Here is a 13,339-nt window from a genome sequence, read left to right on the forward strand (position 1 = left end):
GGGCTTGTACAACACACAACACGCGATTCAAGACGTCAACACCCTTTGACATTAGTGACGATGACCCTGATGCCTCAGCTCCTGTCTCACCTTCACCTGCGAGGGCCAAGTCTGCCGAGTCGGAAGGACTCCCCGCTTCCGGTCTACCTTGCCCAGACCCAGTGGGTCCTAGTCCGCCTTGGCCGGACCCATCAGGTCCTAGTCCACCCTGGCTGGTCCCAGCTGGTTCCAGTCCACCTCGGCCAGTCCCAGCGGGTCCGATTCCCCCCTCCTCCTCTGCCGTCTCCCTGCCGTCCAGCTCCTTGCCGGGTAAGCCGAGGTCCTTGGTGACGCCCTCGCCGGGAGCCCCTTCCTTGAGGGAGGCTGAGGCGGTCTCCATAGCGACGCCCATGGCGCCGGCAGCAGACGGAGGCGAGGTCGAGGCGGAGCCGGGGGCGTGGACGCTGGCGTGGGTGACCCCGAGCCCGGCGGTCCGGTCGTCGGTCGGGTCCTGACGGGACCGGTGGACGCCTGGGGAGCGGGGGACCCCTGGAGACCGGGATGGCCCCGGGGAGCGAGGGACCCCCGGGGAGCGGGGGAGGCCGCGGCGCTCGGAGCCGGGGGTGCTGGCCTTGCCGGGGGAGCCGTCCGGAGGGAGGCGGGCGCTGCGGGGTTTGGAGCCCGGCGAGGAGGGCTCACCCTTGACCCCGGGACCCAAGGGGACGTGGGACAGTTCATCCTGGAGACGGAGACGGAGACGGAGTGGTGACCAGCTGGACACCGAGCCGAGAACGGTTGGACCAGTGTTGGAATGGGTTAGGTTGTGTTCAACACTCAATGCAAACTAAAATGTTATTTCAAACCAGCGTGTTCCTCAAGACAAACGGACCAATATAAAACCCTACATCTACCAGGGGGGGGGGGGTGTCTGTTACAGGAAACAGAAGAGCTTTGTGTTAGAAAACTATTGCCAACTGCAACTCCAAAATGCAACTTGCATGACATGCGCCTCCTCTATAGTCTCTCTGAGCGTATGTTCAATGAAGGCTGAGCTCCCCATGCAGCCTCCCTCCTTCCACCTGCAGCAACCGGCCACACACACTGAGAACCAGGCGGACGGTGAGTCACATTTGACTCGGTACTCGGTTATCGAACTAGCAACCTTCAGGTTACCAGCTAACCCAATCTACCTCCTTAACTGCATTGCGCCCCTATTGAAGACCAGGGCTGTGTATAATCTCAGGGCCGGGCTGTTTGTGAGTTGCATGCAGCTCAGGTGTAGCTCAGGTCATTGTCATTCCCACAGCACACGGGGTCACACCACAGCTGGGCCTAGTGGTCCTGGGAGGGCTCGGTGGGGTCTACCTGCTGCTGCCGGTCAGGGGGCGGACGGGCCAGACTCTCCCTGGGTACCTCACCCTCAGATCGGCACTGGGAGACCAGTGCCTTGTACTGGTTGGGAGAGAGGCAGTGGGTCTCAGGCAAGTTATGAACTGCACCAGAGAGGGCTTTATTCATTTGATATCATAAAAACATATAGAAGCTTTTGACTTGAATGAGAAGATGGTGTCGTGTCATATCAAGGATGTTCACGTTAAAACATCTCAGCAATGTGAATAAAACTTAATCATATTGTAATTGGAATGCTTCAATCTTTGTGTGAATAAAATAGCGTCCCATTCAAAATAAAAGTACCTTTAGAACTTTGTTATGGTTGGGTTAGCTAGGATTAAGTTTATTATGACAAAGAAACCTAATCTATCCAGGCCTCGGAGATAACACACGCCGCAAAGCATGCTGGGATCCATGGAGGGCGGCCTTCGGACCGCCAGCGGAGCCTTTCATCATCTAACAGCGGTGCCTCACTTTGAGGGTCAGTAGGAGGTGGAGCAGCCTGGCTCACGCCGCAGTTAGCTGCTCTTTCAGGCCCTCTTTAATCGGATTACGGTGGGACTTCGGAACCTCCTGTCCTATAAATAGTTCATTTGATTAAAACTGTACCGAGCGCCATGTCCCTGATGAACCACCTCCCGGTTTCCAGGAAACAACAGACGAAGACGCGAAGCTTAAAGCTAATGCCAACTATGTTTCAAAAACTGCTTCGAGACATGGAATCAAATGGAGCGAAGGAGGAGTCTCTCTCTCCCCTCCCTTCCTTCCCCCTCTCCCTCCTGCAGGTGACAGTTCTCTTGTTGTTGCCATAGTAGCACAAAAAATTGGATGCAAGTCATCATCGCTCTTATAATTCGTCCTCCACGCACATGCACACACAGTGCTTCGAGAGAGAGAGAGAGAGAGAGAGAGAGAGAGAGAGAGAAATACAGAGAGAGCGAGCGTGAGAGAGAGATAGAGAGAGACCGAGACAGTGGGAGCACTGTGTGGATCAGACAATGAGAGCGATCGCTGGCTGTAAATCTTTGGAAAATGTCAAGTCAGAGTGCGAGAGACAAAGGACACGCTATCGACTCCATCGCTGCGAGCTAGCCTGGTTACAACCATGAGGTTGGTTGTGAAAGTCTGCGTCTGCGTGCGCGAGTCTGACTCTGCAACAAGAATCTCAATAGAGGGTTAGGTGTACAGAATGAGGAGGTGACAGAAGGCCCAGTGGCCTCTTGGGGGCAGCCCTGAAGAGACATCCTATTGGCCGGTCCCCACTGTGATCCAGGCTTGTGTTCCTGTCTTCTCCGTACGGTTTGGTGCAACGTTATCCCGACAACTCGTTAATATTCAGCAGCAGAGTGCTGCGAGCAGGACGTAGTCCTAAGACGACAATGTGAAAACACTGTGTCCCTGGACACACACACACACACACACACACACACACACACACACACACACACACACACACACACACACACACACACACACACACACACACACACACACACACACACACACACACACACACACACACACACTTTTTGGCTGTCTCTCGCCTGGCATTCAGCCGGTCCACACTAAACACCAGAGGCCCGGGTGAAACTATCCCATGATGTCACCGTTACCCGGGAACCTAAAAGGGGGGGTGGGGGGCGGAGGTGGGCGATGATGTCACCGTTACCCAGGGCCCCAAAGAGGGGGTTGAGGTGGGTCCTGGGGCGATAGCCCACCCCATTAACAACCCGTGTGTGTGTGTGTGTGACTGTCACTATGTGTGGGTGTGTGTCTCTTTCTGATTGTGTGTGAGTCTCTTTCTGTCTGTGTAAGTGCGTGTGTGTGTCTCTCTTTCTGTCTGTGTCTGTGTGTGTGAGTCTCTTTTGGTCTGTGTGTGTGTGTGTGTGTGTGTGTGTGTGTGTGTGTGTGTGTGTGTGTGTGTGTGTGTGTGTGTGTGTGTGTGTGTGTGTGTGTGTGTGTGTGTGTAATAATAATACATTTAATTTAGAGGCGCCTTTCAAGACACCCAAGGTCACCTTACAGAGCATATAGTCATCATTCAAAACTATGTAAAACAGACTAGGAATAAAAGGAAAACAGAGGTTAAACATGAAGAATAATAATAATAACACTCAAAGACGCCTAAAGTGAAGAAGTGTGTGTGTGTACCTGCAGGCTGGCGTTGCAGCGGGGCTGGCTCTGGCCAGCGAACCTCCAGGGTTGGGACGGAGACTCCGGGACGTCCCTCTGGAGGTCAGAGGTCACGCTGTCGGTTCCGGGAAGCGGGAATATACCCCCAGAGATGGGCCTCTCTTTCCTGAGAGAGAGAGACACACACACACACACACACACACACACACACACACACACACACACACACACACACACACACACACACACACACACACACACACACACACACACACACACACACACACACACACACAAAGGGAGAGAGAAATACACTTTAGCTGAGGGCTTTAGGTAGGTTGCTTAAAAGAATACCAATCCCAGAAGACCCACATTATTACACACTGATGGTAAACCCCCTCCCCCATTGCAGTCGGGCCCCTGAATGTTGAGGGTGGGGGGGGGCTTCCCTCTGCATGGTGTGATGTTGCCACTGAGTGGGAGGGATGAATGGTTCCTTGCGTAACAGATCCTTTGATCACTCCTCACAGGGAGTGTTAGAGGCGGATGTGTTGGTTCCCGCTCCAGGGGACAACATGCGCCCGGAGGACCAGGGCTGGACAGAACTTCACCCCAGGTCAGCCTGCTCGGTGGTCAAAAAGCCCAGCTCCCTATTCCACAAGCAGCCATCACTGCACCACACATAGATACCTACTAATACTTAATACTGACTTTAAAAAGGTGCGAGTGAGATTAGTAGTTTGTGGAACCTCCCTTTTGTGTCAGTGGGCTCATGCTCAGGGAATTTTATGTCTCGAGCAAACGTTTGGATTTTTGCACACATGACAACAGGAAATAGATCTATCAGAGCACCAATCAGCAATCAGCATTACTCCAATTGGCCATGGAGTGTGGAAGAGTAGGCATAAGAACCAGGACTTTCTTCGCCCTATGACTAAAGACGTGAGGATGACTGTCCCGATGGCGAGTGGCGTTGTGGCGTTGATAAACTCACTCCCCCGCCCCCAAAAAAAGCAGGTATCTATCATCTCCGGGGCAGGTCGCAGCAGATCAGGCGATCATTACATATAAGGTTCCTCGAATCGTTCTGGCCAGTGGAAGCCTCTCAGTGCTGCAGTACGACGGGCCCCTAGCTCTGCTTCTTACAATTCTTCTTCTTCTAATGAAAACATAAATAACACAGCAGGCATTAAGTGTACTACAGTAGAGAGGCCGGTGGGGTGAGGAGCTTCGTTGCAGCAGGGGCAGAGCCAGCGGTGGGGGCACTGAAAGCCAGCGAAGGACAATAGTGTCCAGCGCCCAGAGGTCACAGGCAGGGCAGCGTTTTATTGTTTGGCTCTGTGCTGCGTAGTTCGCTCTGTAATGGGCAGGGTTAGAATCGATACGACAGGGCGGCATGGGGCTCGGGAGGTAGAGCGGGTCGGCTGCTGATAGGATGGTTGCTGGTTCGATCCCCGGCTCCTCCTATCCGAGCGTCGAGGTGGTCCCTGAGCGAGACGCCTCACCCTGACTGCTCCTGACCAGCTGGCTGTCACTTTGCCTGGTGGACTCCGCCGTCGGTGTGTGAATGTGTGCATTAGTAGGTGAGAGTCAGGCAGTGGCCACTGGTTTGAACAGCGTTATTAAAATACAGTCTGTTTACCAACTGTTTCATAACAAAAACAGGAAGCAGAGAGCAGGCTGCGACGACATTGATTAGGTAGCAGGACGCAGTGCTGTCCTGCCGCGTCGCAGGGGGTCTCTCTGTCTCTCTCTCTCTCTCTCTCTCTCTCTCTCTCTCTCTCTCTCTCTCTCTCTCTCTCTCTCTCTCTCTCTCTCTCTCTCTCTCTCTCTCTCTCTCTCTCTCTCTCTCTCTCTCTCTCTCTCTCTCTCTCTCTCTCTCTCTCTCCCCCTCCCTCCCTCGGACGAGCTGACGACAGCATAGCACCGCACATGCCTCACACACACACACACACAAACACACACACACACAGGGATGTGGGCAGCAGCACCGACCAATCGTCTCACTCGCGGACGCCAGATGATGGCGTCGCCTGCAACGGCTTGTTCTGAGGTCACATGGCCACAACAACAACAACACCACCACCACCACCACCACCACCATCACCACCACCATCACCCCCCCCCCCCCCCTCCACGCGCGCCGGGCGGTACCTGCAGGGCCGGGGTATGGGCGGCAGGGCGGGCAGCCCCCCCGTGGACACCGAGTAGTGCACCAGCAGCAGCACCGAGAGGGAGACCAGCACGGCCGAGTTCACCACCACCGCGCCCCCCACGAAGCCGAACACCAGCAGCAGCATGCACCCGGGGTTCATGTCCTCCTACCCCCAGGGCATGGCCCGGCGGGTGGGGGGGGGTCCCAAAGGGGGTCGGAGCCGCGGGAGGAAATAGGGATGCGGGGGGTTGTCACGACGACAGGAGCTGGAGTCGGTGCTCTTCTGGCAGAGTCGTTCTTTCAGCGTTTTGCAGACTGAGAAGACCCCGGAAGAAGGAAAACAAGGGATGCTGGCTCTCCGATCGAGAGGAGGAAGACGAGGGAGCGCTGTTGGGAACGTCGCCGGTCCCGACCCGTCAGAAGTCCTCCGAGAAGGAGAGAGAGAGCGAGAGAGAGACCACCCCGGTGGATGTCGGAGGTAAACAGCGCTCGGCCGGAAAAGAGAGACAGCGCGAGGGAGACGGATTTAGACCGAGAGAGAGCGTGGGAGAGAGTGGGAGGGAGAGAGACAGAGGGAGGGAGTGAGACAGCGGGAGGGAAAGTGATGTTGGCCGAGTGCAGCTCCAGCAGCCGTCACAACAGGACTGATCCCAGCGGCTGTTTCACGGATCAGAGGAGCAGAGGTACACAAACATGAGCAACCGCACACACTCATGACTCCTCCTCTTCTTCCTCTTCCTCCCCCTCCTTTTCTTCTTCCTCCTCCTCTTCCTCCTCCTCTTCCTCTTCTTCCTCCTCCTCCCCTGAGGGACAGTAGCGTGTTCCGGTAGCCAAGGTGATCCCGCTGTTGTCTAACTGTGTTCCCACTAGGCCAGGGTAGCTGTGACTGCGCTGGTTTCACTGTGGGGTCTAGAACTCTCTGGCTCTCTGACGGGAACCCCCCTCTCCTCCCTCCCTCCCTCCCTTCTTCTCCCTTTGTCTCTCTCTCTCTCTCTCTCTCTCTCTCTCTCTCCCTCTCACACACAGTCGCTCACAGATGCTGAGGCAGGCCCGCTCGGCCGCTCTGATTGGCTGCGACACGGGAGGCCCGCTCTGAGGTGTGGGTTGGCCCGTGTGGTCGCCAGTTAGCTGGCAGCCAGTCAGAGGCCAGGGAGGAGAACGGAGAGGTTACAAAGAGCTGGGTGCTGGGGGGGCACCGGGCTTCAGTCCCACCACAAAGGCCCCCCCGTCCCCCCCGTCCCCCCCCAGGGGCCAGACTGCCTGGCTATGAAATACAGAGGATAAAGTCTGCACAGGGCAGGACTGAACTGGTCAGAGCTCCTCTCACATGTGTGGCCGTCGTGGGACTCGTGAAGGCACAGAGGAACCAGAAAATGTTTCGTTCAAATAATCACACGTTGGTAAGTCATTCACACCATGCCAACAACTGAAGTTCACACGGCCAAAGCACGAGCCGTAGTATCACAGGCCTGGACTGCGTTCACATCCTGGTTGTTCCCTCGTACAACTCAGGACCTCAGAGCTCAGAGCAGCGGCTCTTGGCCGACTTCCGCCCAAAGAGGGGAAGGGACGGAGCCAAGAACAGCACTCACACCGTGGCTACTCAAACGGCCTCTCTCTACGAACAGCCTCCCACTAAGGATATCACTGGGCTGGAGCATGTGGTTCGGATGTGTTATCTGGTGGTCAGGGTGGGGGTGACGTGGTTCTGGTGGTGATGGTTCAGGGTGAGGGTTAGGGTTCTGGTGGGTCGGGGGGGTGGGGGGGGGGTTCTCACCGTGCTCTGGGCCCGGTGTCGGCGGGTTCGCTGGGGGTGACGGCCGTGGCGTGCTGGTGCTTGGTTCGCTCCAGGTGCTCCATGTAGCTGTGGATCATCTGTCCCACAACACAGGGGGTCGGCACAAATAAAACACCATCCAAACACTTTCCCAAAAGGCTAGTCAGGGATCAGTGTAGATGTGGTGGGAGTGGTACGTACAGAGGAGAATCGATCTTCAAGTTAAATGTTATAGCGATCGATTACTGGGCACATGGAAATGTATCGTTGTTTATTTTCACACAACGGCCTGCATTTGAGCCTTTGGCTGTGATGCCTTAGCTGTGTGTTTTGGGAACAGCTGGGGCAGACACGTCCTTATGGGCTATGTAGCTCAGTGTGCATGTGACAGGCACATCCTGGTTGGCTATGAACCTCAGTCCAGTGTGCATGTGACAGGTACATCCTGATTGGCTATCTAGATCAGTGTGCATGTGACAGGCCCAACCTGATTGGATGTGTAGCTCAGTGTGCATGTGACCGGCCCAACCTGATTGGCTATGTAGCACAGTGTGCATGTGACAGGCACATCCTGATTGGCTATGAGCCTCAGTCCAGTGTGCATGTGACAGGTACATCCTGATTGGCTATATACCTCAGTGTGCATGAGACAGGCCCAACCTGATTGGCTATGAGCCTCAGTCCAGTGTGCATGTAACAGGTACATCCTGATTGGCTATATAGCTCAGTGTGCATGTGACAGGCCCATCCTGATTGCCTATGAACCTGAGTCCAGTGTGCATGTGACAGGTACATCCTGATTGGCTATGAACCTCAGTCCAGTGTGCATGTGACAGGTACATCCTGATTGGCTAAAAAGCTCAGTGTGCATGTGACAGGCCCAACCTGCTTGGTTATGAACCTCAGTCCAGTGTGCATGTGACAGGTCTTAAACAGACCTCCATGATCAATACAGTCTTCAATATTTTTAGCTTGTTTGAGGTCATATTCTCTATGTGGTGCAACCATTTCATGATTTAAAAGGCAGGTAGAAATTATTTATTATATATAAAATAAATATATGATGTTAAATACATTTAAGACTTACATTATGACACAATTATAACACAAATTGAGCACATAACAAAATCCCATTAACTTTAAACCTCACGCAATTCTATTTAATGAAACCGATCCTAGTTACCACATTTTCTAATTACTGTAGAATATATATTGTTCAAGTGGCGGGAAACCATCTTCCAGAACATTGTGGGAGATCTGGACAATATGTGTTTCTTTCCAGCATACCTCTGTGTGTCTCTGGTGTAGGGATGTAAACTCCTTCTTTAGCTCGGCCTCCCTCTCCTCTAGTCTGTTAACTGGAAGAGAGAGGGGGGGGGAGAGAGGGGGAGCGAGTGGGAGAGAGAGAGACACAGAATAGTAAACAACAATTTAAAAACACTGAAAGCAAATCCCATTGAAAAGGAATTAAGTAACCAGCGAATAAAATGGACATCTAGCATAAAATACATTGTATGATTATGGAGGTATGACCATCAGGAAATTCTCTGTGACGAAAGCATTGACAACAAAACGGTTCCTTTATTTATGGCGAAACGATAATTGTTCAGGTTAAAATGATGATCAAATCAACAATTCCTTCCTTAGAATTCGAGTTGCTGGGGCCCCTTTCTACCTGCTGTAATACCAGTTCACGTCCACTAGGGGTCCTCAGTGCTACGATAAAAGGCCTCCCCAGCAAACCAGATGGAGGACCACAGGCCCTCACACCACACCACTATGCAACAGTTCAAACCAAACAATGGCTCAAGAAAAAGTAATTAAACAAAGAAAGTCAGTCAGTCAGTCAGTCAGTCAGTCAGTCAGTCAGTCAGTCAGTCAGCCTGCCTGCCTGCATTTGTTCAGGGCCCCGTCAAATTAAATGGGGAGTAACCCAAAGACCTAATCTTTTACATTATCACTAATTAATAAAACCAAATTGCACAGCGGCGAAACACAGGTCCCCACAATGACATCTTTATCCGTCATTTTAACACACAGCATCCATACTATAGCACCCTGTGTGTAACCATCACTTTAGCAATTGGTCAACATGGAGTCAGAGCTACTAGACTGTGACAGAAGCTAAACTCAAGCTAACCATGCATGTCAATCGACCTGGATATCAACAGGTGGCGAAGATGGGAGGGAAAGAAAAGTCATTTTAGACCCGTTTGTCGAAACTCGAGACTCAAGAAAAGCATTTAACACACGAGCACAGAGCGAGTTAAGCACACACACCAAGAACTGTACTCCTGAGGATTTTGGACTCAATCTAATGAATAAAAGGCACTTCATGATTATGCTGAGAATCTGGGTTATAGGTAAAACTAATTGGGTTAGGCACCAGGTTAGGAGGGGGGCTTAGCAGTTAAGTACCAAGTATTAAGTTCTGAGAGCTTATTTTATGTCAGCACTGAGCTGTCGCCAAGTCTCTCGTTTTCATGTTTTTGTATTAATCTGCTTAGTCACTCGTGGATGAGGCCACGACTTATGAAGCTTTGTGCCGTGTTTACATGCAACAACGTAGACATACGCATTCTCTAAAGCTCTGGTGGGATGAACATGACGCAGAGAATATAACGCGTGTTCAAGATGAACCTGACAAACAGAATATAATGTAGGATAACATGAATATGACAGAGAATAATAATGTGGGTTTAACATGAACATGTTAGAGTGAATATAATGTGGGTTTAACAAGAACATGAAAGAGAATATAATGTGCGTTTGACATTACAGAGAATATAATGGGTGTTTATCTTGAACGTGACAGAATATAACCAGACTATTACGAGTCACGTTTGGAGTGAGCGTTGAGATTTTTGCGGTCCCGTTCATGTTTACCCGCCACCCAGCGGAGCAAGGTTACGCCTGAGCTATCACACATGTGTGCCACTTCTGCAAAACACTATTTTAAAAACCTTTTCACAAAAACCCAGAGCGAATGAGGAAACAAACCCACGCCGGGAATTGTAAAAGAAATTGAAACCGCTGAGAAATTCAACGTTTTCTGTGGAGCTCTGTGTGTGTTTTGCTCGGCCGATGAGACAGAACAGGCGGTCACACGCGGCCGTGCGCTGTGCAGTCACACTCACATCATGTGGGTTTAGTGGTTAAGACTCTGTAAAGCATCACACATTACCCCGGCGGGAGTCCTTAACTAGGGCTGCTCGGTTACGAAAAAATAATCATAGTCAGGATTATTTTGGTCAATAGTGAAATCACGATTATTACACACTTTGTAACTGAGAACTTTGAAATTTCGCCTTAAAAAAATACACAAAAGGGTCAAATAGAAAATGTTCAAATCTAAAATAATGTACAGATATGTATCCAGCTGTTCTATATAACATTTAATGAAAAAAAAAAAAAAAGAGAACATGATGATATTAGTTTTGCGATCGTTTGACGCTATAATCGAAATCGCGATCAAAATTTGATTGATCGCCCAGCCCTAACTTCAACTCACTCCGGCTCACCCCCAGTGTCGCGTGTTCAGAAAGAAGTGCTCATATAATCCACAATATTATGGTTACAGTCAAGTATTATAGTCCTTGTGTTAAGTCCCACAGCCAAACAGAGCTAACGTCATCTCTCAACATGTTGGTCTAGACTCTAGAGTGACTCCTCTTTCCTCCCGCTGGGGTCTTTCTCAGGTATCTCTGACGTCTGTCCCACCCTCCCAGCTGGACCGTAGCGCGTTCCGCTCTAAGTATGGCGGGGGGGAGATGGGAACCTGGACTGGTGTGATGTCCAGGAGTCACGGCTGTTAAGAGGCCGTTAAACCACATCAGCCTCGGAGGAAGAGGGAGGCAGAGGCACTGATACGGCCTGTGTCGTAAGGCCTGCCAACACTGGCAGTGCTGCTCAGCCGGTCCTGCTGGTTTGGGAGAGCGTTGAGAGCACTGGTTCTCTTCCGCCAAAGTGTTGGTCTGGAGACACACCACGCACTCTATCACTATATTAACCATGACTTCTCTCTATTGCTAAGAGCCCCGCAACCACACTCACACATCGATGCAAGAGGCGTTTCAAAACAAGAGCATCGGCACCCAGACCACTTGCAGTCCACATGAACCCATCACAAGGCTCAAACAGCAGAATGAACACGGACCGCTTGCGTGGCACCACGCATTCAGAGGATAGCTCCCCACAGTGGTGCAGGTCTCAGGCCTTAAAGGGCTCCATGCGTTTGTGTGAAGTGGAAGTTAGTTGGTTTTATGCAGGCTGAACGGATTGGAAACATATGAGTGAGTGAGTGAGTGAGTGTGTGAGTGGATGAGTGTGAAGGCTGAGTCAGGGGGGGGGTTGGAGGGACTTACTCTGGTCTGCGTAGTTCCTGGCCTTCAGCTCCATCTGACGCGTGTGAGACTCCAGCAACACCAGACGACTCTGCAGCTCCTTCTTTTCTCCATCCTGGGAGTCCTCCAGGACAATGTACCTCTGGAGAAAAGGGAGAGAGAGCAGGCGTTAAACCCAGAGTCCTCCAGGACAATTTACCTCTGGAGAGGAGGGTGAGAGAGCAGGCGTTAAACCCTCTGTCTGAGGCCTCCAGGACAATCTACCTTTGGAGAGGGAGAGAGCATTCTACCCACCGTCTTTCGTGCGCAACATGAACTCAACGGGGTGATTTATAGCGTGACGAGAGGGGAGAATGTGACACACCTGCGCGGAACCCAAATAGGTCACTTCCTCTTTCTATCATCAGTCCAACCTCTCTGACCCTGGGCTCTCCTCGTTGTGAACCGCTAACAGACGTACTGAGGCGGGTACGTGAGGCCGAGACGGTTACGATTAGAGATGCTGTACCGTTCAGCAGGGCATAATGAACAAGGTTGTGTGAGATGGTTCTGCTCATCACTCTGACACCGAAAGGTCCACCTCTATTGTGGGTGTCATTCAATACCACGTCGCAGTCAACAGGTGGCCAGCGCCCGCGTCTTGGTGTGTGTGTGTGTGTGTGTGTGTGTGTCCCCCTCATGTTGGAAAATAGTCAGTGTGTGGAAACTGAGTTAGACAATGACTTCATTAGCAAGTCTCTAAAATGGACACACACACACACACACACACACACACACACACACACACACACACACACACACACACACACACACACACACACACACACACACACACACACACACACACACACGTTAAATAAGGGCAGCCAACAGTAACCTCACCCCAGACCATGGAAGGCCAGTTTACGGTAATGACTATCCTAGTGGTAGACAGTGAGTCTATCTCATTCTCTCAGTGTGGGTCCCATGTGTTCTCGGGGGTTTCACAAAGAACAATTGTATGCAGACATGTGGTACAGTCCAGTGATCGCTGAGGGAAATGGTTTGTTCCAGGCTGCTCCCCTCTGCAGCAGCTGTCATAACGCTATATGCACTGCTCTCTCCGTCATCTTACTTATGCAAGGTTTGCATGTGTGTGACGTGCGTTGCGTGTCATATAATCCACAATATTATTTTATCTGTCAGGTATTATAGTCCTTGTACCAACACGCGCGCGCGTGCGTGTGTGCATGCGAGTGTTTCCGCACGCGTCTATGTGCGTGCGTTTGCGTCCGCACGGGTGTGTGCGTGTGCGTGTCTGTCCGTGTCAGTCAGCCAGGGAAGCGTCTGGCCAGCCCACCTCCCCCCTGACCTGCAGCACTCTTCATTCAGCAGTGAAGTGTGTTGTTGCAGCTTCTAGTGTCGACACTTCAGCACAAATAACAGACAAAAACACAACGCGTCCCTCCCTGAGGGTTGGGTTGAATAAAACATTAAACATGTCGAGTGCCAAAAGACATGCTTATGTAATAATAACTTAAGTTAGGCCCAGTAAAGATTGTCTTGGGGGGGCCAGTATGT

General features: G+C 51.7%; 1 protein-coding gene across 6 annotated transcripts in view; it reads right to left on the reverse strand.

The window, feature by feature from the left end:
• Positions 1–13,339, reverse strand: part of spag9b (sperm associated antigen 9b) — a 39,484-nt gene that overhangs the window by 17,308 nt on the left and 8,837 nt on the right. For 2 of the 6 annotated variants that reach the window (XM_030339412.1, XM_030339410.1), the window contains exons 2-6: positions 11,801–11,921; positions 8,724–8,794; positions 7,437–7,534; positions 3,523–3,670; positions 91–718 (exon numbers count right to left, since the gene is read on the reverse strand). In XM_030339412.1, the coding sequence (XP_030195272.1) occupies positions 91–718; positions 3,523–3,670; positions 7,437–7,534; positions 8,724–8,794; positions 11,801–11,921 (1,066 nt within the window). Of the gene's footprint in view, positions 1–90; positions 719–3,522; positions 3,671–5,658; positions 5,835–7,436; positions 7,535–8,723; positions 8,795–11,800; positions 11,922–11,978; positions 12,086–13,339 lie in introns of those variants that run through there. The other 4 variants (XM_030339416.1, XM_030339415.1, XM_030339414.1 and 1 more) reach the window with 3 other exon arrangements.

Source organism: Gadus morhua, chromosome 18, assembly GCF_902167405.1.
Source record: "Gadus morhua chromosome 18, gadMor3.0, whole genome shotgun sequence".
Classification (NCBI taxonomy): Eukaryota; Metazoa; Chordata; class Actinopteri; order Gadiformes; family Gadidae; genus Gadus; species Gadus morhua.